This window comes from Conger conger, chromosome 2 (genome assembly GCF_963514075.1).
Source record: "Conger conger chromosome 2, fConCon1.1, whole genome shotgun sequence".
NCBI lineage: Eukaryota > Metazoa > Chordata > Actinopteri > Anguilliformes > Congridae > Conger > Conger conger.
In genome coordinates, this window is record NC_083761.1 from 24,834,295 (window position 1) to 24,858,222 (window position 23,928).

The 23,928-nt window shown below is 44.9% G+C and overlaps 1 protein-coding gene across 5 annotated transcripts; it reads right to left on the reverse strand.

The window, feature by feature from the left end:
- Positions 1-601: 601 nt before the first annotated feature.
- On the reverse strand, positions 602-23,268 carry aldh18a1 (aldehyde dehydrogenase 18 family, member A1). 5 transcript variants are annotated; one of them, XM_061232155.1, is made up of 18 exons: positions 23,095-23,268; positions 21,662-21,792; positions 16,978-17,204; positions 16,592-16,741; positions 15,936-16,040; positions 13,219-13,371; positions 12,444-12,534; positions 11,122-11,246; positions 10,774-10,918; positions 10,471-10,544; positions 9,782-9,881; positions 9,119-9,339; positions 6,665-6,802; positions 5,800-5,995; positions 5,089-5,210; positions 3,781-3,967; positions 2,572-2,667; positions 602-1,928 (listed from the first exon to the last, which is right to left on the reverse strand). In XM_061232155.1, exons 2-18 carry the CDS (start codon positions 21,765-21,767, stop codon positions 1,732-1,734), a joined length of 2,433 nt encoding a protein of 810 aa, XP_061088139.1. In that variant the 5' UTR covers positions 21,768-21,792; positions 23,095-23,268; the 3' UTR covers positions 602-1,731. The 5 variants fall into 5 exon arrangements, with proteins under 5 accessions (XP_061088139.1, XP_061088140.1, XP_061088137.1 ...); XM_061232156.1 differs by having other exon boundaries at positions 13,213-13,371; positions 16,978-17,129; positions 23,095-23,267; XM_061232153.1 differs by having other exon boundaries at positions 13,213-13,371; positions 23,095-23,267.
- Between the last annotated feature and the right edge of the window lie 660 nt (positions 23,269-23,928).

The following is a 23,928-nucleotide window of genomic DNA, read 5'->3' on the forward strand; positions in this document are numbered from 1 at the left end:
GTCTCCAAACTCATGGGATAGTGCTTCATCCCACAGCCAGGCAATGCAACATACACTAGTGCTCTCTTTCTTCTTAATGATGTTCCAAAGTTTGTTTCAATAAGATGATTGTTTGGCCTATGCCTCAGGCTTTTTCAGGCCCATAATGGCTTCAAAAACTTCCATAGGCACAAGTCTGGTCCTCATGTTGACGAATGGCAATAAGACCAGATACTGAAAGCTCTCTTACGCCTGCACTAAGGAAGTGATTGATTGAACACTAAACTAATCAGAAAAAAGTGTCCAATTACTTTTGGTCCTCTAAAATGTGGGGACTATGTAGAAAAAGAGATGCAAATCTGACATGGACCACATGATGTGGATGGAGAACAGAGCCAAAAGAACTGAGGTCCAAGTACTTACGGACCTCACTGAGTACTGTCTGGTGACTAAAGACAAAAACCGAGAGCCAGGGGAGGGACCAATTCCATTTCAATTCAGTTCAATTAATTAAGAGAAAATCTCCATTGAAGATTACAGACCTATTTCTGTCCACAAAACTAAACCTTAAAAAGATAAAGAAATAAGCACCTATATGGCGGGAAAAGAAACCACTGCAGAATCATTGACAAAAACTTTATTCAGTAACACCTGCTGTAATTTACAAGGAACGTCCTGCTGCAAGGGAAATGAGGTTGTTTTGTAACCTCGCTGTGCTGTATGCAGAGAGGATGTATGGGATAAAGCAGAGAGGTGCCGGTCCCCAAGGCTGTGGCTCGGGACCCAGAGAGTAGTGAAGTGCGACAAATATCAAAAAAGCAGACAAAAAAAAAAGATTTGGTGTACAATGATGGGATTGCGAGGTGAATTGGTTTTGATGTTTAAAGACAGCTTATAAAATCTGCGAGGTGTGGGGGGCCAAGAAGAGTGCCAGTATTCTAGCTGAGCTTCCACTCGCCTATACTTCAGTGAAATGATATCAGAAATGATGCCGGACACATGGCAAAATCCACTGGAGTAGACAATGTAGGCAGGCGAGAAAATGGCCCAAAAACCAGGTTTAAGTCCAAGGCAGGACCCTGCTTTAATTACCATGAGCCAGGTGCATGAATACATTTATTAGATAAAAATAAAACTGCATTCATGCAGGGCAACGTACGCACTTTACCCTGGATGAGAACTGGGTCCATGTAACGTGTACTCCATGCAATCCATCAACTGCTGCAGGTTGTATTCTTTCTGCGATTTCTCAATTACAGCCCTAGAACAGTCAAATCCGTCCTGTATTGTGTTATATGGCTCTGCAACAGCTGCGCTAAGGTTCTGCCTGACACCCCCTCATTCCTGCTCATTTACAGCAGGGATGGGTCTTCCCAGTTTCAGACTGTAAACTGTTCGAGCAGCAACGGACTTACACCTGAAACCTCACGTGACCTGAATCTGGTCAAGCCGTCGGCCATCTCGGATTTTCGGATTAATTTCATAGAAAAATGTAACTATGGGACTGCAAATGTGGTTACACACGAAGAGGACTGGTTAGTCAGAGGTTATAACCGGGTCAGAGGTGCGTCTGTGCTTCTTGCTTGGGAAGCTGAGTTCCAGACTCCCCCTAGAGCTGAGGCTGGTCCCAGTAGCCAAATCTGATTGGAGGACTTTGGTCTTGAAGACTGCCCTCAACAGAGGACCAGAGTGCTATAGAAGTGGGTCCTATAGGTGTGTCTTGGTATGGGCTGGGAGGGGAGGGAGGATGGCTTAGTTGGAGCTCCTCTGCCCGGGCAGGGATGGGGCGATGGGGATGTTCTCGTGCAGGTACTTCATGCTGCCCTGCTCGGAGAAGTCAGCGGCCGTGTGGCCCTCGCCACGCAGGACCCACTTGGTGGTCAGGAGCCCCTCCAGGCCCACGGGGCCCCGGGCGTGGATGCGCGCCGTGCTGATGCCCACCTCCGCCCCTAGGGGGAGACAGAGGTCGGTGAGTTAGTGGCAGAGTTTATTCCGCAGTGTTGGGAGAGCGAGTGGTCTGTGTAAAGTTGAGCTACTGTACGTCATCAGTGGTGATTCAACCAATCTGCGCTTTTAAATTTTGTTTTTGTATGCAAAACATTCAAATAGTTGATTCACACAAGGCGGCTCACTGTAGCTATGGGGTTCGCTCACCCGTCAACCTCAGTAGACTAGTCCCATAGGTCAAACTACATACCCTGTAGTTTGACACCACCTAATGAAACTAGCATTGTTGGCTCTAGACCGAAAAACCCCAGATACAAGGAAATAGGAAGGAATGCGCAGAAGTTGACGTGCCCATAGACACATAATTTACTGATTCATGCGCAAGAATGTGAACTTCAGAGACTTGTTAAGCATGCAGTTAGCAGAACCGATACCACCGGAGGCATTAACCTTTGGAGCTACACAGGCAGCCATGCCCCCGGGAGCCATAACCCGCATTAGCAAACACCGTCCGCTCGCTGTGCAGATGCTCCCGTCCGCGCATCACCCGCTTATTTAGCGCCGCCGTATCCGGACGGGCGTCTCCGCCCAAGGGGCCGACAGCTGTGCCGAGAGGAGAGGGGGAAATCGGGAGAAAAAACCCACCCAGTCCAAAGCGGTACCCATCAGCGAAGCGCGAGCTGGCGTTCCAAAAAACGCAGGCACTGTCCAGCTGCTGGAGGAACTGCTCGGCTGTCTCCTCTGTGGGTGAGGGAAGGAGAGGGAGAGAGAGGGAGGGAGAGGGAGAGGGAGAGGGAGAGGGAGAGGGAGAGAGAGAGAGAGGGAGAGGGAGGGAGAGGGAGAGGGAGGGAGAGGGAGAGGGGGAGAGAGGGAGAGAGAGGGGGGAGAGAGAGGGGGAGAGAGGGAGGGGGAGGGAGAGGGGGAGAGAGGGAAAGAGAGGGAAAGAGAGAGATAGAGGAGTCAATCACAGTGCGGCTCAAAACTCAGGCATTGTGGAAAAGCAGGACAACTTTACAGAAATCACGAGACAGTCTGCACACTCCCACACTTCATACTCAAATCCTGATAAAAAAATGTACAGCATGTAATAACTAACTTTATTTTGAAATGTACTTATCCTCATTCGTAGCCTATCCAATATCTTGTGCGCCACTCAAAACATTTAGGTAAAGATGATCAGACAATATTGTGTCAGTATCATCTTCCACTTCCATTGTGTTTGAACTTCTGTAACTTTGCTTTAGTAATACTTAATAATTCTGACTCCTGGAAAACAAACCCCAAAGGGTTACCATTCACACATCAGACTATGCCTGTAGTCAAAAGGGTTCAAGAATAGTAACCAATTATTTTGTGTATGTAATTTTCAAACTTGTGTCAAGAAAAGGGGTGATACCTTAAGGGGTTAAGTGTAGCTCTGGACTAAACTTGGATGGAGAATCTCCATTCTAAATTGAATTTAGTCTAGAAGTAGGCTTAATCTGTGTCCATGAAACTGGTGCTAAATTATTTTGTACTCATGCTTGTTGTGGCCGTCAAGACTACAGATGGAATGGTGCAGCCAGTGCTACAACATTGATGATAACATGCTCAAACTACAGCTCTTCAGTTTGCCTATAAGTCATTGTTCCTGTCAAATCAAACGCAGACGTACAAACGCCACATTCGCGTGAGGTCAACGGCTGTTGGGTCCACGTGCCGCCAAGATTGATCTCATGAGATGAATCTGCAAGGTCCAAGTTCCTATCTTTGTGGTCATTCCTAGCACTTGGAACTGTACTTCCCTCTCGAGTCTTTCAGTGCACATCCCTGGTTAAGGTTAAGATAAAAATAATGTCAAGAGGGTGTGCTCACCGTTTTCCGTGACGATGACGTCGGTGTGGGAGCTGCCGTACTTGTGGATGTGGTCCACGGCGTCTTGCATGCTGTCCACCACCTCGATGCAGCACTCCAGATCGCCGTACTCCGTGCGCAGGGATTTGACCTCTGAGGGGCTGAAGGTCAGATAGGAGGCGAACCTGGGCCCTGCGTGAATCTTCACCTGAGAGGGAAACAGGACAGAGTCACGCAAAAAACATCTACTGCTGTGGCCTTCATTCCTGGTCCTGGAGAGCCGCAGAGCCTTTTGTTATTGCGCTTAATTGATCAATGAAAACAGTCGACTACACGGTTAACAGTTGGCAACACTCGGATAGGGGTTTTGTGTCAGGGCAAAACTAGACGATGCACTGAACATAAGACATGCTGTGCCATTTATCTTGTGTTCTTGTTCAGTGAGGGAACAAAGGTTATTGCTTCCTCTTAGGTCTTTCTTTGCCTCTTTGTCTTTAAATCGCTGGCAGAGATACAAAGTCTTCCAGACTCTCCTTAGACCAGAATTGCTCAAATGCATGGTTACCACTCAAAACAGTGTTACATGCTGGTGATTTTTGACCCCTCCCCACCTCCCCCACTTCTGTCCCTCTCTCTCGCTCTCTCTCTCTCTCTCCCTGTAATTTGGAGCTTCATCCTAAGAAGCTGCTAATTGCTGGATTGCTGCGTCTGCCTAGACCCTACAAATAGCCCTGCTGCAGCTGAGGAAGGATGCAACTTAAAACAAACTTGCGTGGGTTGGTTTTGGTATGTTTTTGTGATTTCGCTTTCTTTGCCTCTTTTTTGAATGGTGTATGGACAGGTGGCTGGGTGCATGGAACACTTTATGCACTTTAAGTTCGAGGTCAGAGTAAGTCTTCTGGAAGACTCACCATTTTTATTTTTTTTGGAAGTAAGAATAACGACTTGTATTAGTTTGAGGGTTGTAGTCTTCTGTAGGCCTGTGTCCTGTCCAGCACCCGCAATTACACTCACTGAGCATTTTATCACACCTACATATTCATGTGATTATCTAATCAGCCAATAGTGTGGCAGCAGTGAAATGCATAAAACCATGCAGATACAGGTCAGGAGCTTCAGTTAATGTTCACATCAATATAATGTTCATGTAGACTTAGTTTTTAAGCCTTCATAATAAATGAGTTTTCTATTACTTTAGGGAAATATTTATTTTGAACTTTGTTTTGGCCACTAGGGACTTCAACGTCGTATCTAGAATGTACAATGTTATTGTAACAGGGGGGGGGGATTTTGGGACATAACATCACATAACAAAAGGCAAGATCTCACCCGCTCCACTCTGAGCATGTCTATGATCTGATCGAATATGGGGGTCCTCAGTAGATCTCTGTGCACCAGCAGCGTCTCCATGGCGTTACAGGCCGCAGGGTAGTCACATTTAGAGTCTCTGACTGGAGACAAAACATTGTTATTATTAGTAATATTTGTGTTAGTATTAATAGTAGCAGTAGAGTTAGTTGTACTATGTGCCCAAGCACAAGTGCTGGAACCCTTATTTGGATACTTTATGTTATCATATTATTAATATAATTTCTTCTGCCAGTTCACCTCAAATTATTCTAGCTGGTCCCCCTGAGGCTAATAAAACTCCCTGGGGTTCTGTAGGATAAAGTTTGGTACATACCGGGTGCAGACCTGTTGCAATAGTGAACCTAACAAAATTATGTTGACCAATACGGCCCCTACCACATCCCAGTCAACCTTTTTGAGTTTTCTCTTTTTTCAATATTTAGAGAAACACTTCAAATGTTATTCCTACAAAACACACACAAAATTGGCATCATTGGACCATCAATGGGCTAACTATTCAGGAATTCTCAGTATAACTTGAGAATTCAGTTAGTATAACTGAATAACTGAGAATTCACAGTTATACTGCCCCTTTTCACAGTTCTTGACAATTTGAACAGCACTAACCTAACTCCTGGCCCCCCTTTCACCTCAAGAAATGAATCTGGGCGATTTCGCCGGGAGACTCACCGATCTTGATGACCTTGTCGACGCTGGCGTCCGAGTCCACGTACACGTGACAGATGCCCTCGCTGTGCCCGAGCACCGGGATGCCCTTGGCAGCCCTCTGGATGTCCCGGACCAGCAGGGACGAGCCGCGTGGGATGATCAGATCAATCAGTTTGTCCAGCCGGCACAGGTCCTCCACCTCCTCCCTGGTGCTCACCTACAACACAACAAAACACGCCGCGCACAAGTCAAGTTCAGGTTCATGGCTGTTCTCTACGGTCTACGGAGTAAGAAAAGGACAAAATATTGTGCCCCAGGAAACCACAGTGCAATATAAAAAAAAACATTCATTAAAAGGAGAACACAGAACTATCGGATATTAGATATTAAACATAATGAATACATGGAAATGTATACATGGAAATGTAATCAATCACCAGGTAAAATGTAGCAGGATTTAGCGTTGGGTATATTGCAATGCAAGTGCCCAATATGAAGTGCACTACTGCCAGAAAGTGCCAAAACAAATAATACCATAATGATACACAAACTCCATGTCACACACACGCATTGTGTACAAATGCATCAAATGTACGACGTGCATGTACAGACAAGTGGCCGACACCTGCAAACACAAGCTTGCACAGTCTGGCGTATGTTCCCCCCTTAATTGTTGTTGACAACAGCATGGACTGAATGTTTCTTTCATGAAGGAACATGTGAACTGTGCAGACAGGTTTATGGCACCCAACTAGTCCAAACTACTAGCAATAAAGCAAAGTTTCATTGCATCTCAACAACTGTATAGCATTGCTGACTGCATATGTGTGTGTGTGTGTGTGTGTGTGTGTGTGTGTGTGTGTGTGTTAGTCAGGGTCCTCCTCACCAGCTGCACAGCGTCCTTGACCCCGTGGATGGAGAGCGCTTCCTGGGTCAGCTGGTGGAGGATGCGGTTTGTGTTGGCCGCCTCCTTCCCTCCTTTCAGCAGAAGCGCGTTGCCGCTGGCGACGGCCAGAGCGGAAACCTGCAGGTAAGGGAGCACACAGTCTAATTGGCTGTCTGGGAGGAGTAAACACTGCCCTCTGGTGGCCGTGTGGTGCAGTGATGAAATAACTCTGGAAATTGGACAATAAACCCAAAACTATTTTGTGACCGTGGGGATTATTCTATTTGCATTCTGAGCGGTTCAGAGATATTCAGCTTCAAAGCTTTCACATCCTTACACAGCAAAAGTGAAACGCACTTTTTTTCTTTATAGATCAAAATGACAGACACCCTAAAAGTACTCTGAGTGTACAATATCAAAATCATATCAAATTGCCTGACAAAATATTTATGACATCAATTTTTGTCAAACATGTTTTTACTTACACATTTACCAGAGACAATGTAAAATTAAAAATACTGTTTACATCCATGTCATGCACTGTACCCAACTTAGTCTATTTGCATTGGCAGAACTGATATATAGTATATTACCAAACCAGATCTGCTATGGCACAAACTCAGCTGCATGAAGTATAAACTTGAAAAAGCAAAGCTGTGTGAGCAGCCCTGATGATCATCATCACCATACTTCCTCAAAAAAGACCAGGCGAGCCTGGTTTAGCCAGACCCTGATGTATCTAAGGGGAAGTATGTACGGTAGAAACTATGAAATGACCCATGCCTGTCAACGCAAAAGTACTACTGAGCCCTCTCTCCCATTAAACCAGAAGCAATGTTAAATATAACTCACATTTTCCCATCGACTACATGTACTTCTTTAATAGAGGCATTTCAATAGGCTACTTGTATTACTACAGAATGTTAGAAAATGCATTTTGTGGCTTTAAGAGCATTGCATTGTGGTAGGGCACTGTCTATTACCTATATGTAAGCCGACTCGGCATAGCTGTTTGCTCTGCCATCTTGTTAGAGCCTTCTGTTCGTACGTATTGCGTAAGCCATCTCGCACATGCGCGTACGAGTCCGGCAAAAACAATATTAATAGTAAGAACTACAACAAGAACCCCAGTGTTCTTGTCCATCAGCCATTAGCTAGAAGCTCATACATGTCTGGACATGCCCTGTTAAAGACGGCCCCAACACAAGGTGGTCAGCCTATGAGAGGAGGGCACAGTTCATATCAATCTGTCAGTTTCCAGCTGAGATATATTTTTCTACCATAATTCTGATACAGACTGCAATTTATGGTCTATCAGCCTGATAGCCTGTGCTAGCTTGTAGCTTGACTAAGAGACATGTTCATCACTAGATTTAGAATTGGGAGTACCCTGTTTCCTATGCTCCCAGCAATCCTCCTAGGTTTCTGCTGTGGCTTTGCACATGCTAATTACATAGATTATTTACCCCCACAGGGTATATCGCATGTTCAGTTGCGCAATTAATATAATCAAATGAGCAAACATGCCTGTACACAAGATGGAGCAGCAAGCTGATGCAATGCAGCTGTGCAAACAAAAAAGATCTGAAATCCTCTAGTCTCTCTAGGCCCTCATTAGCCCCCTGCCCCGGTCACCCTCCATGTCAGATAGCACGAACGGGAAAAAGCCTGAATCGTAATGAATTCATTTGTGATTTAGTTGACACTTTTATCAAAAGCGACTAACAGTTGATTAGACTAAGCAGAGGACAATCCCCCCTGGAGCAATGCTGAGTTCAGGGCCATGCTCAAGGGCATGACACCTGTACGGATCTTATCCTGGCTACATTGGGGCTTGAACCACCAACCTTCAGGGTAACTTAGCCGCTAGGATACAGGCTGACCCCTGAATCTGACTGGTTAATGGAAGGGACACCCCTAAGGGGAGTCTGCTGCATGTTACCACACCCTCATTAGCCCCCTGCCCCAGTCACCATCCCTCTCAGACAGTAACAACAGAGAAAGGTTCTGAATCTGACTGGTTAACGTAAAGCCACCAGTAAAGCCACTTAGCCACTAGGCTACAGGCTACCCACAGAATCTGATCGGTGTCTCCTTTCCATAAACCAAAGTGGAGTCTGCAGGGTCTTAGCACACCACACCCTATGGGGGCGACATAGCTCAGGCAGTAAGAGCAGTCGTCTGGCAGTCGGAGGGTTGCCGGTTCGATCCCCCGCCCGGGCTGTGTCGAAGTGTCCCTGAGCAAGACACCTAACCCCCAAAAGCTCCTGACGAGCTGGTCGGGGCCTTGAATGGCAGCCAATGAATGGGTGAATGGAGAAGCATCAATTGTACAGCGCTTTGGATAAAGGCGCTATATAAATGCCAACCATTTACCATTTACCCTCATTAGCCCCCCGCCCCCTCGTAGATAGTAACAACAAAGAAAAGGCTGAATGTGATTGGTTAATGTACCTGGGGGAGGCAGTCGGGGCGGGATTCGAAGATGACGAGCAGCACGCCGATGGGCACGGTGATCTGCTCCAGCTCCAGGTTGTTGGCCACACGCGTCCGCCGAATCGCACGGCCCACGCTGTCCTGGGAGGACACGGCGATCTGCCGCAAGCCGATGGCCAGGCTGTTCAGCTTGGCAGAGGACAGACTCAGCCTCTTCAAAAGGGGCGGGCTCAGCCTACCTATGGGTGGGGCGGGAGGGCATGTGGATGAAGGTTACAATGGTGTGTGTAGTTCACTACAAGCACTTACAGGTGAGTTTGTAGATTATGAACTCTACCAACAAGTGAGTTTGTAGTTTATAAACTCTACCAACAGGTGAGTTTGTAGTTTATGAACTCTACCAACAGGTGAGTTGGTGGTTTATTAATTCTACCAACAGGTGAGTTTGCAGTTTATTAACTCTAGAGAGGAGGGCACAGTTCATATCAAACTCTCCAGAGTTTGTGGTTTATTAACACTACCAACTTGTTAATTAGTGGTTTACTAATCAGGCGAGTACAGCACCTTCACTGACAGATTACTGTGTCTTATTAACTGTACTGACCACAGCTGAGCACATAGTACTATGGTGAGCGTGAGGTTGTTTTTTTTCACCTGTAATGATAGGCGTGTATGGTTTACCTGTACTGGCAGCCAGCTCCATGTCTTTCTTGTTTGCAGCCAGGATCTCATCCTTCTTCTCAGTCAGAAGGTCGGCCAGGTAGCAGATGATCTCACTTCTCTGTGACGAGACAGATGGACACGTTCGGTCACAACCTCGGTCACAACCACTCATACCTCATGTCTTTAAATTGACTTGTGCTACAAAGATTCACCCAACGTCACTGCAACAGTCATTTCCAACAAAATCTATTAAAATTTTTAGCAATTGGCTGATTGAATTTAGCTGTGACACTTCACTCAAATGTATTATTATTAGCCAACACTCAGTTAGCCGCGTTTCAATTACAATGGCATTCTATGACAGACAAATAGAAACAGAAAAAGGTAGCAACTCCTTCTTAAGCACCCCCTTTTTGAAAAATTGTACTGTTCCTACAGGCCAAATCCTGGTCTCTTCAAAAAAGGTAATCCTTGAAAGTTTGTTGTCGCTATAGCTTCGAGACAGTAAAATTAGAAAGTGAGTTTTAACACTTTCAAAGGTATACTGTGACCAGATTGACACAAATAAATCAAACCGCTTCCATCCCCCAGCAGGTGCACGTATAACAAGTTAAGTATGCACTAGGCACTTTGCTAAATTAGACAAACGTGACAAAGTAGGGAAAGAGAGAGAGAGAGAGAGACTGCAGGTGCTGATCAGTCTTCACCTGTTCAGGCAGCAGAGCTGCCAGCGTTCGGCCGCCATGTCGTGCCATCTCTGTCTGCTGCTCCACCGTGGGGCCTGCTCAGCAGGGAGGAACAACAAAGCACAGTCACCACAGCGACCACCCAGTCACCTCAGCAGGGCTCAGAAACCTTGCCCCTAACTTCAACCCCTTGCCTCCATCTTTGGCCAAAACCTTTTTTATACATCATTAGTAATTGTTTTTGTTTGTTTATGCGTGGAACGGTGTTATTAATTATTATTTATTTATCTTTGATTAGCTTAGCCCCTGCGAAGCAGCACTCACCAGCTGGCTTCACCTCGGAGAAGAAGGTGCCCAGTTTCTTCCCCTCGACGATATCCGTGATGACGTGGCCCGTGACTTTGGGGTCCGTCCCATTGGCGATGACAACAGACGTGCCCCCCTGAAGGGCCCACAGCGCGGATTTCACCTAAAATAAATAAACAAACAAATAAAGTTTTTACAGGCCGCTTGGGAATGCCTGTCAAGAGTGACTGGGTCCCCTGTATGCACATGTGTGTGTATGTGTGTGTGTGTGTGTGTGTGTGTGTGTGTGTATATGGGTGTATGTATGTATGTAACATTATTTTCAGATTATTTTTCTAGCACACACGTGTCTCTCTGTAAACAAACCTTGGCCTCCATGCCTCCAATCCCAACTCTGGACTTTGTCCCATAGGTGATGGATTGCTGGTCACCAGGATAGAAAATATCGATGAGTTTGGCGTCGTCTGACCCTGGGGGGCTGTCGTACAATCCTGAGGAAAACATAAATGGGGGAAGGGAGAGATTGCTTAAATTATACTTCTACTCATGGTTCCAGCAGTGAACAGTGCCAGTGTGTCGCTTTCCGGGGGATCTGGACAGCATTTCCTAAAAGCAAAAAGGTCCTTGGTTCGCATCCCAACCTGGGCCTTTCTGTGTGGAATTTACATGTTCTTCCAGTGTCTGTGCGTTTCCTCCAGGTACTCCACTTTCCTTCCGCAGTCCCCCCCCCCCCCCCCCCCCCGTGACACTGACCAGGTTAGATAATGGATGAATGGTATTGTGGGTTAGATAATGGATGGATGATATTGTAGGTTAGATAATGGATGAATGGTATTGTGGGTTAGATAATGGATGGATGATATTGTTGGTTAGATAATGGATGAATGGTATTGTGGGTTAGATAATGGATGGATGGTATTGTTGGTTAGATAATGGATGGATGGTATTGTGGGTTAGATAATGGATTGATGGCATTGTGGGTCAGATAATGGATGGATGGATGGTATTATAGGTTAGCTAATGGATGGTATTGTGAATTACATAATGAATGGATGGTATTATGGGTTAGCTAATGGATGGATGGTATTGTGGGTTAGCTAATGGATGGATGGTATTGTGGGTTATATAACTGTGGATGGTATTGTGGGTTAGATAACTGTGGATGGATGGTATTGTGGGTTATATAACTGTGGATGGTATTGTGGGTTAGATGATGAAGGGATGAATGGTGGCAGTGGCAGCAGCACAGCACAACAGTTGCGTTGAGCAGCACGATGGTTGGGGAACTGGGCTCGTAACTCAAAAGGTTTGTTCTTGCTATGTACCATTCATTAAGGCACCCAACCTGAACAGCATCTCTAAACCCTGGGTTTTCAACAGAGGGCCTGCCTGGGGGTCCATGAAGGTACTGTAGGGGGTCCCCTGGCCGGCCTTCACAGGCAATGTCTATTGGTTTTGGAAAACATTTTTATATAACCCGTTCCACTTTTGAGTCTTTGAGCCTGGTTGGGGGTCCTCCTCTAAAATATCTAGCTCTAATGTAACAGCAAGGCGCATTGACCCTTTTCATGGGTAACAAAAAGAAGAATGTGCCAAACCTGAAGGGTGTTTGGTGGTGACTTCTCAGTAAGAGGGACTCATTAATGCCCGAGGCAACCAGACAAATACACACAGACAAACATAAACACCTTCCACATCAGAGAGAGCGATGAGCAGGTCTGCTTTCATCTCCACAGCGAGTCGAGCCGCCAGGCTGTCGTTGTCCTTGATGCTGATCACCTGCAGAAGGGAAACCATTTTGAGAGGAATGTGGTTTGTGTGTGTGTGTGTGCCTGTGTGTGTGTGTGTACATCTATGTGAGAGTGAGAAACAGGTGTAGCACAGTGCAATAGATAGCAGAGGACTGTCTACAGGACAGTCTACCCGAGCGAGGGGCAGCAGGGTGGGAGGCAGTGCCAGAGTTAGGGAGTGGGGCCAGAAAGAACGGTGGCAGTTCTTCTCCTTCCAGAATATTCTCTTGACTGAGAAGAAGACACTTGGAGGCAAATGGCCTGTTTCAGTACAGATGGGAGAAGCTAAGCTGCTGTCGGGTTACGGGCAGGTTTCAAGGTCTATGCTTTCTTTTCAGACTGCCAATCTACCATGACCCGGCTACTCTACCATCACGTGAGGTCACTTCAAGTCAGCGAAAGAGAGCCCAAAAGCAGAACAGTGCTAGCCACAGAGAAACAAGCGCAAGCTGCCACAGCAAGGGAGCGACTACACCATGCAACCTCTCCACAGCAGAGAGGTGAGCGAGACACTGAGCCCTTTCCCAACATGCACTGCCTTGTATGGCCTCCCGGCATGCAGCTCCGAAGCGACGGTACGGATCAGGGAACGGGGGGACTGGCGGGAGGGAGCGCGGGGATGCTAACCGTCCCACGACCCCTCCCTCCCCCTCTGCACTGTACCCACGTTTACCCCCTGCAGGTCGCTGTTGGGTTCGGGCGGGGGCACCACGGCGTCGTTGGTGTTGATGATGGGCACGATGTTCATGCGCAGGAGCTCGTGAAGAGTGCTGTTCAGGTTCCGCCTCTTCTGCTCGTCGTGAAAGTCCAGGTTCGTCACCAGGATCTGCCGGACGAGCGTTTGACATTGCGTTCAAAGACTTTTCACATGCAGAAGGTCTTAGTAAATCAGGGATTTTGTGTCCCTCTGTGAAGCACGGTTGAAAATGATCATGGCTGTGTGCACCTGCAGAACTGCATGCATAAATAGAAAGTTGCAGATTCTGTTACTAAGAGTAGCTTGAGGAAAGTACTTATAATAAAACAATTTTATAATTTAACTTAACCTGTCTATTTTAATGGATTATAAATAAATAACTATGTAAATCCACTGCAAAAACGTTTCTGATAAGCAAATAATTCTAAAAAGAAAATGGAAGCAAATTTAAAAAGAGCAGTAGCAACAGACATTTATATTCATGAGAAGAATTTTTTTCTATAAATGACATGAACATTGACCATGGACAGAGCTTACTATTGAGACATATTGGGAAGTTGGAGCTGCGAGTCAACAAATACAGTGCATCCGGAAAGTATTCACAGCGCTTCACTTTTCCCACATTTTGTTATGTTACAGCCTTATTCCAAAATTGAATAAATTCATTTTTTTCCTCAAAATTCTACACACAACACCCCATAATGACAATATGAAAGAAGTTTATTAAAAATAGAAAACTAAGAAATCACATGTACGTAAGTATTCACAGCCTTTGCTCAATACTTTGTTGATGCACCTTTGGCAGCAATTACAGCCTCAAGTCTTTTTGAATATGATGCCACAAGCTTGGCACACCTATCTTTGGGCAGTTTCACCCATTCCTCTTTGCAGCACCTCTCAAGCTCCATCAGGTTGGATGGGGAGCGTCGGTGGACAGCCATTTTCAGATCTCTCCAGAGATGTTCAATCGGATTCAAGTCTGGGCTCTGGCTGGGCCACTCAAGGACATTCAAAGAGTTGTCCTGAAGCCACTCCTTTGATATCTTGGCGGTGTGCTTAGGGTCGTTGTCCAGCTGAAAGATAAACTGTCACCCCAGTCTGAGATCAAGAGCGCTCTGGAGCAGGTTTTCATCCAGGATGTCTCTGTACATTGCTGCACCCATCTTTCCCTCAATCCTGACTAGTCTCCCAGTCCCTGCCGCTGAAAAACATCCCCACAGCATGATGCTGCCACCACCATGCTTCACTGTAGGGATGGTATTGGCCAGGTGATGAGCGGTGCCTGGTTTCCTCCAAACATGACACCTGGCATTCATGCCAAAGAGTTCAATCTTTGTCTCATCAGACCAGAGAATTTTGTTTCTCATGGTCTGAGAGTCCTTCAGGTGCCTTTTGGAAAACTCCAGGCGGGCTGCCATGTGCCTTTTACTAAGGAGTGGCTTCCGTCTGGCCACTCTACCACACAGGCCTGATTGGTGGATTGCTGCCTGGTTGTCCTTCTGGAAGGTTCTCCTCTCTCCACAGAGGAACGCTGGAGCTCTGACAGAGTGACCATCGGGTTCTTGGTCACCTCCCTGACTAAGGCCCTTCTCCCCCGATAGGTCAGTTTAGACGGTCGGCCAGCTCTAGGAAGAGTCCTGGTGGTTCCGAACTTCTTCCATTTACGGATGATGGAGGCCACTGTGCTCATTGGGACCTTCAAAGCAGCAGAATTTTTTCTGTACCCTTCCCCAGATTTGTGCCTCGAGACAATCCTGTCTCGGAGGTCTACAGACAATTCCTTTGACTTCATGCTTGGTTTGTGCTCCGACAGGCACTGTTAACTGTGGGACCTTATATAGACAGGTGTGTGCCTTTCCAAATCATGTACAATGAACTGAATTTACCACAGGTGGACTCCAATTAAGCTGTAGAAACATCTCAAGGTTGATCAGTGGAAACAGGATGCAAAGGCTGTGAATACTTATGTACATGTGATTTCTTAGTTTTTTATTTTTAATAAATTTGCAAAAATTTCAAAAAAACGTAGAATTTTGAGGAAAAAAATGCATTTATTCCATTTTGGAATAAGGCTGTAACAACAAAATGTGGGAAGGGCTGTAAATACTTTCCGGATGCACTGTACGTTATTGTTTTGGATGAAAATACTTTTCTACGTTTTCTGAGCGTGTTTGATGCAATGGAACCTATTAAATCCTCTCAAAGTGCAAACCCCGCCTTCTGATCCTCTTGGTTGGCTCAATTGCAGAAGGCAAGATCATATTGAACACAGAAAAGGATCTGAATCCAAAACAGTTGCAGGGATGGGGACACTGTGCTATAGCAGATGCGTCTTTTAGATGAAACGCAAGGTCCTGACTCTCTGTGGTCATTAAAGATCCCATGACACTCGTCGCAAAGAGTAGGGGGTTCCCAGGTCTCCTGGCTAAATCCCAAATCTAGATCTCTCAACCTGCTACCTAATCATCCTCTGATTTAATTGGGGAAAATAATGATCTCTTTCTCTCTCCACCTCAGCTGATGTGCCCTGAGCATTCTGGTGCAAAATGGCTGCCGTTGCATCGCCCAGGTGGGTGCTACACATTGGTGGTGGTTGAGGTTAGTTTCCCTCTTATCACTGTAAAGAGCTTTGAGTCACCGGCTGGTGAGGAAAGTGCTATAAAAAAAAGCGAGGAATTATTCATGATTATTACCTGAGCAGTACAGGTGCTGTACTGGGTGAACATGGCTTCGTAAAGGGCCATCAGGCCACTCTGGCCTGCTGCCGCGCAGGCCCGGGCCTCCAGAACCGGAACCGCCTGGGAGAGAGCAGAGCCAGACACAGACAATCAGCGAATCAATCTTCTGATTCAATAAGCAATCAATCAGAATCGATTCATATCAGGAATGAAAGACCGCACACACCAACCAGACAATGTGATGATTAACAACAATAAAAATAATAATGTTTTATTTATAATAAACTTTTCTAGAGCAGGGTCATTTAAACGTTCTTAAAAACCAGAACCTGTTATCCTGCCAAACAGTAGTGTCAAAGTAAGTACAGCCCGAATGCACTTACAGTACTGTGCTTAGGCACATGTAAAAATAAAGCAAATCAACAACCAACGTTCCAACGTCTCCCTCAATCAAGTTTTTATCTTAAAAGAGGTCTACTATGGAATATGCTACTTTATTTAACAAAATACTAAATATTATATTAAATATTAAATATTTTGGAAAATGAATGTTAGGAAATCCCAAATTTGCTCTTTTCTACTTACACACTAATGGACTCACCATGTCTTTGAGCTAGTTCAGTAAGATGGAGTCACCATGTCCTTGAGCTAGTTCTGTATGATGGACTCACCATGTCTTTGAGCTGGTTCTGGCCAGAGTGGAGAGCCTGTCGGACACTCTGAGAGAGCAGGATCTCGTGTCTCAGCCGCTGCTTTCCAAAAGCCACCGCACCACTGGTCACGATCATCATCTCCCTACCCTGGTTCTGCAGGACCGCCACCTTAAAAGCAGAAAAACCACCTCTACCATTCCACCTTAAATGCAGACATGGGAATCTCTAGAATTCAACCTTAAATAAATAGAATTCCACCTCAAATAGAATCTTCGTAAACAAGTAAATGTATGACATGATTAGGCGCCATTTTGCAACTGAATGAATCACAGGCTCAAGCAAAGCCAAAAGTCCTGCCCTGTACCCCCTTAGTACGTTCCACGGGGTCTCCCCCGCTACCTCACCTGCTCCACTATGGAGGCCAGCCGTCCCAGGGCCAGGCCGCACTCGTCGCCACGGGTGACCACCGCGCTGCCCAGCTTCACCACGATGCGCTTGGCCTGCTTCAGCTCGCTGCGGTGGGCGAAGGACTTACCGTGGGTGCGGGTGAGCGGCACTGTAATGAAAGGGACGTTACTCCAGTGCCGCACGGCAGCGTGTCTGAGAGACGGTGCACAGACAGGGGGTAGATCTGAGGGGGAAGAGACGCGGAAAGCCATGAACAGATGACGGCCATGCAGAGCGTAGGACACCACGCCACGAGCAGGGGTCAGGGGTCAGGGGTCAGGGGTCAGGGGTCAGGGGTGAAGGAGATGGGATTGTGAGGCGTGAGCGGGTGTTCCGCATTTGGACTGCTTTTCATTTAATAATAATGAATAATACTACTTTGGTCTATAGCTGACACTTTTATCCAAAAACACTTACAGTTGATTAGACTACGCAGGGGGCAATGCCCCCTGGAGCAATGCAGGGTTAAGGGCCTTGCTCAGGGGACCAGCAGCTGATGTTATGGTGGCTGCACCGGGGCTTGAACCACCAACCTTCCGGGTCCCAGTCACCTTTTCACCATCGAGCAGTGAGGCAAAGATAATGCTGCTACTCTGGGAAAGCTACTAATTCAGAGTGAGGGAGCTTTGGAGCTTCTTGCTACTCACAGTCAATTCACACAGTTGGGTGTTGCCAACTGCGCGATGGGGGTGGATGGTTTGACAATTTTGTTTAAATATTTTGGGGGTTTTTTTTGAGTTTGCGTGAAATTCGATTTTTATTTTTACATTTGTTCATAGCTGTTTTGGGGGGTTTTTTAAACATCTAAATCACAGTCCAGTTGTTAAAGATCCGATTCAACAGTCTACAATTACTACCTCCAATTAACCATGGTAATTTTTTATGGTGAAATCACAAAGTCCTGATTAGCTAGCATTTACAAATTGAAAAGCAGAGGTTAAGCAGTGGAATTGTTTTTAAAATCAAAATCCTTATTGACCATGCAGAACACTACACACACGTTTTGATAATTTGCTTGCCATCAGGGTACAAATGACACAATTATATTATGATGGCATCATTGTTATTATGTTATGGCTCACACGTCAGACATGCCTTGTAGTTTTTAGAAAATAATGGGGGGGGGGTTTTCATTAAAGCAATCTAATTGGTCAAATAAAAATGCTTTGCGAAAAGGACAAGAGGAAGAATAGCCATAATGCCAATTAGAATGTTTACACATTTACTACAATTTGGTGGCATTTATACAGAGTTACACATAAATAACATAGATATGCCTCAACCATGGTGACTGGCTGGCACTTGAGTAGCAAGATGCTTCTGTGTCCATTCTAGTGTACCGACAAAACATCTTTCAAACTCTCTACTCCATATCTATGTTTATCAATTTGTACATGTGCATGTTAGTATGGGTGTAATACAGTGGAGGCTCCTCCATAGAGGTGGAGGAGGCCTGGCCTCCCCAATAATTTGAGAGAAGAGAGAGATTTAAAAAAAACAATAAATATATTTATTTTATTTATTTATTTTAACAAAAAACATATTTTTTATTTTTTATATTCATATTATTTTAGTTTTGTTCATAAATCTAAATTTTCCCATGGCTAAAACCCAATATTGCAATTGTAAAGCAACAGGCCAGATTTCCCTATCAGTTTGTATTAAGGGAGGCCAGGCCAGGCCAGGCCTCCCCTAGGAAATGAGATTCTCATAGAAGTCAATGTAATGCATTTTTTTTCATGCCAATATGTGATTGGCCTGATCGCTGAAAATGGGTGGGCAACGGAGGCCTGGCCTCACCATGCATTGTGTCCAGGGCTGAAAGATTGACATTTTGTTCGTCCAATCACATGCTACTGGTTCATTTGGAATCAACTATCCTTTCCTTTCCTATTCAACACAGAAGCCATTTTGAGAATTCGCTAGTCACTTCAGTCAAACAAACACTCGCCATAGTGGCTACGAGTGTCCTATCAACTTGTGCTTTTCAGGGAATTTAGCGAACACCCCTGGCTATCATCAGCTCATTTGGCCAAACACTTTTGCTTAAAACTACCTCGGAAGTCGGCGAGATTCTAGCGCAATTTGAGCTCTTGGGCTGGAGATATGCAGATTCCAGATACTAGGGAGTGAGAATGACATTCAATAGGTCATGCTAGACACCATTTGGGATTTATTGAACAGTTTTATTTTTAATGTAGTCCATTTCGTTTTATTACAAGTCAATTTAATAATCTTCCATATCAAATTACCGAATTGTTGCTCTGTGAGGAAATTCACTCTAAATACGAATAGAGTGCTGCCCTCTAGTGGATAACGTTAACGTTAGATAAAGCCAACTGGAACCATATTTTTACATATTTTATATTAAATATATTGAATAAAACTACATATGATAAAGAAAGTGTTATCTTATCTTTTTTATATGCTAAACTTGATTAAATTGGTGATTACCTGTTGAAGCTGTAGAAGAATGAAAAATGTAAGCTAAACAAAATTGTTTTTAACTACATAATTAAAATTCCTGCCTTTTACACGTGTTCACTTGGCATTTATATTACATCCAAATGTCATTTCTCAGCTTAATTATCAGGCAGGCTCATAGACTTACAGCAATGTCATTTCTTCAGGAAGGCACAAGGCTAAGCTCTGCACAATGAATTTCATCAGCCAGAACTTTCTGACTGTAGCTTACACTCCAAATAGTATGCCTTTGGCCAGCACAAAGACAGATAAGAGAACAGGGAACATTCCATCGCGAGTGAAGTGAGCAAGCGGAAAAAAATGGCCTCCTCAATTCTGGAAGTCACCAGCCTCCACTGGTGTAATATGTGCCGTTATTTGGTGAAATTAAAATGATTTTGTCATATGAAGTGTCACAGAACTATAAAGGACATTGCAGCGATGGCATGATGAAACCATAATTACATCACAGTGACCTCATGCTATATCGGGTGATGAGTCAGATGGTCATGCAGACAAGAATACGTGAAGGCAGGACAGCCCTTAACTTCCCTCCCAAAATGGCACCCTCTGACTCACTGCTACCAGCCATAGCACCACACAGCCAGTGAGGAAACAGGGGGCTCATTCCAATCGCTTATTTTTTTACCTCTTCCTTTCCTAGCGTCTTTTCCCTGGTCCTAGCACCAGACATCGGGCAAGGCACAAAAGATTGTGATAAAATGAGGTGAAAACAAGGGAATCGGGGGAAATTAAGCAAGTGAATTAAGCAAGTGGAATGTCCTCGCTCCTTCAAATGTCAGTTCGAAGCCACGTCAGTTACAGATGTGGCAGATGCGTGGCATATGGGGAGAGGTGGATCCGCAGGCTAATCACTTAAATGTCCACAACTTTACTTCCACAAAGCATTGCGCCCATGTTTTCTTGCTCAGTAAATCTCCGGGAGCCACCTAATGCCTGACTTCTCGCTCCTAGAAGGAACATTCCTTAAGGATGGCAGACGTCAATCGATACACAAGAAAGGAGGTGAAAAATATGCAATTGGAATGAGTCTTGAATGCTTAGAGAGCTGGTGAGAGATAAGGAGAGCCCATTTAACTGAAATGTGAAATGACCCTGCAAAATAACACATTTTGCATCGTATAGACCAGCATAGCTCTACCTTCCAACACCAAAGCTGGTCTGAAGCAAGCACATGCAAAAGCTGGGAGCAGGCGATAAGGTCATATGAGCATATACACACATTTTAAGGAGGGAGAGATGTATGTTTGTTTCCTAAAACAACATATTTAAGATACAGTAGAAGCTGCAAAGGCATCTGAAACGGCTAAAACTTAACACAGAATTCACAGCCCCCTCACTGTCCCCACATGCTGCCCCCCCCAAAATAAAATGATGGCACAAAATTCGACAAGTCAGCAGCCCAAAGCTACAGCTGACAAAAGAGATCTTGCTGCCCCTGAGCCAGACCAGCTGAAAACAAAGCAAGCTGGTGGGAAATGATAAAGCCTAAGTACTGCGGCCATTATCTCCAGTGCTTCGATCAGAGTTGTAGGACATAACCAGGTCATCTGGGAATGTTTCACAGCCTATCACCCAAACCCCAATTGTGCAACGTGATAATGGCGGATGCCCGTACCACCCCCCCCACCCTTAGGTATTAGGAGAGATAGGACAAGCTTGTTGTTTCACTCCTGCCAGAGCAAGATTAATAGATTCCTCTGGTAGACCAAACAGTAATTATTTTAACCATATGATCAAACAAAAATTCAGCAGAGGTTGGTGGATATTTGCCATACAAAATAATATAAATCTCCCCCGTATGGGTTAATGGCATTCACTGGGATATTATTTTCCATTTGCTTGGCAGATGTGCTTATCCATGCCCACTTGCTTAACATTGACTTACATGTTTCTCGTTTATACAGCTATTAAGAACTCTGTTGAAGTACAATGACAGAGTCCCGATTGGGATTTATTTATTTTTCAGGGTAATATTTTGGTTACAAATACAGCTATACTACACCTCCACCTGAACTAGAATGTGGTACTTTCTCCTATGTTTACCCAATAGAAAACAGAGGTCAAAAGGCACACAGAGGTGTAGTGCAAGTGACAATTCCACACACAGTTCTCAGTTACAGGTGAGAGTTGCAATGGTGTATCAGTGACACTCACATTTGGCCTGGGATGCCGCCCTGGATAGCCGGGGAAAGGTGTTTACCGGAGCGTTCCATTTCCCCCCCTTCAACCGCGAGCACAAGGCAAGCCTCTGCAACAGCATGTTGACCTCACTAAAGCCAGGAGACCTGTATCACCAAAGAGACCCACCACCAAATTACAGAACAACAATACACAACTTACTGGCACAACTGAAAAACATTTTTTTATATAAAGCTCCGTTCAAAAAAATGCAATGGTTACAGAGAATTCATTGCTTAAACATATAAATGAAGTACAAAGATATCTGAAGAGTAAGTTAGAGCTATCTGTTCAAAACAGAACAGGCAATCGAGGTAGCAAGTCAGAGCGTTCAGTCATTTGCACTTGTGAAATTTACGAAAATTATCATATACAGCCTGATTCGTACCTATCGTCCCGAAAGCCTTAATTAAGCTTGCCAAACACTATTCCGTCAGTATCACCCTGTTTTTGAGACAACTTTGGAAATTACATCAGACCGGTCTACCCCAGGCATGATCCACTGACTACCAAAATTACAGCGTGGGGAAAGACCAATAAAAGCATAAAGGGGCGGGGTCTTCAAGTGGACAAACTCAGCCTCTAGTATTTGAGAGGAGCTGCTGATGCAACGTCCCATCCATCACTAAGATATCCCTTTTACATATTAATAAAATAACAGCTAAATAAAGTATCCATTCCAGCCAACATGTGTACATGCACGCGGTCGTGTACAAGTTTGAAAGGTATGACGATAAACGCAGCTCTGATCAACAAACCAGCAGTGAGGCTAACTTAACTGTTCAAGCAAAACCCATAGCGGGAGTACTAATTACAACATCACTGGTGCAGTCCACGTCTCAGTCACGGACACAAATGATATTTCGTAGAAATGGTACGCCGGCAACATTTCAAAACATATCTGTTAGTTTACGTTGAGTCCAACATCAGTTGATCCTCAATTGTTGATGTGACATGCATTGATGTGAGGCGAACCGAGCGTCCGGTTTACCCAGATATATGAAACATGAAAAACGAGCCGATGCCAATCTACACATCGCAACATTACAGTTGGCACATTGCAAACGCTACCTAAGAAGCAGCCATGGATCGTCAGCTAGTTAGTTAGTTCGTATAACATATAACATATGTTGGCTAATATTTGTTTGTAACTGCAAGTAACTACGGTCATCAATCGTGACAGTCGTTTAATCGTTGAGACAACACCGCATATATTTGAAGTTAGCTGACAGTGGCAAACTAGCTAGCTACGTAGCAATGCAATGCTAGATTATCAATGCCATATACAGTTATACGCTACTGACAACTGGCTATATTGCCACATCACCTGTGGTGGTAGATACAAGCATGCACTCACACACGAGCTATAGCTACTAATGTGAGCATGTGCAGTTGATTTGTTTACTTACCAAACAATCAAACGTTAAAGAAACGAATGCTCACTTTTCAGGGTTTAATACCAAATGACGTGACAGCGTGCAGTGGGTTATTACAGTCTAAGCTCCCTTCGCACCAGCCATGTTTTCTTTACACGTCCTTCCTGTACAGGCCTGCGCTACGCTTGAGTTTACGGAAATAACGTAGGACTTCCCTGTATGTGAACTACGAGTTCTCAGATGTTCAACTTGAGCTCTACAGCTGTAGTAACACCGGATACACTTTGTACGCATTCTCGTACTATTTTTGCGTACTAATCGCAATGCCGGCTTCCCACGTGGCATATTGCATGTATTGCCCGAACTCTACGCTGTTGCAATACAGGTTTTAATGCTCAATTCCGATTTTGACTCGGGTCCGATCTCTTTGACACATTCATGTTTGCAAATGACCGATATCTGACATAGACGTGAACAGACCTCAGCGCGCATTAATATAAGCAAAAACGTTAATATTTGTGAAACAGAAATAGAAACGAAATAGCGGTGTAAGCGTTAATCAAGATTATTTGTTGTGGTAGGGTGAGGCTGAGAAGGCGGACGAGCGCCAAAGATGTGATAGTGATCTGCACCTGCCAAACAATAGGCATATACCAAAATAAACAGTTTGGAACTTTTTTTTCTCGCCTATTAGTAGATTTGCCTAGTCCGAATCAGAGTTTGTTTTGTTTTCAATTTGGTTTGCTTGCACACTGCTAAAATTTAAGTGGACAAGAAGGGTTGCGGTTCTTGATGGTAATCTTGTTGAGAGCCCTGTAATCTGTACATTAGGGTGACATTAGCTCAAGAGGTAAGAGCGGCTGTTTG

Bases quoted from the DNA above. Each gene is read 5' to 3' on its own strand.
- aldh18a1 (XM_061232153.1), bottom strand. From the start codon at position 21,767: ATGCTGTTGCAGAGGCTTGCCTTGTGCTCGCGGTTGAAGGGGGGGAAA. The intron at 16,041-16,591 runs GTGAGTCCATCA...GCTCTCTCCCAG, and splicing joins AGAACCAGCTCAAAGACATG to GCGGTTCCGGTTCTGGAGGC. The intron at 6,803-9,118 runs GTACATTAACCA...CCTTACCTGCAG, and splicing joins GCCCCGACTGCCTCCCCCAG to GTTTCCGCTCTGGCCGTCGC.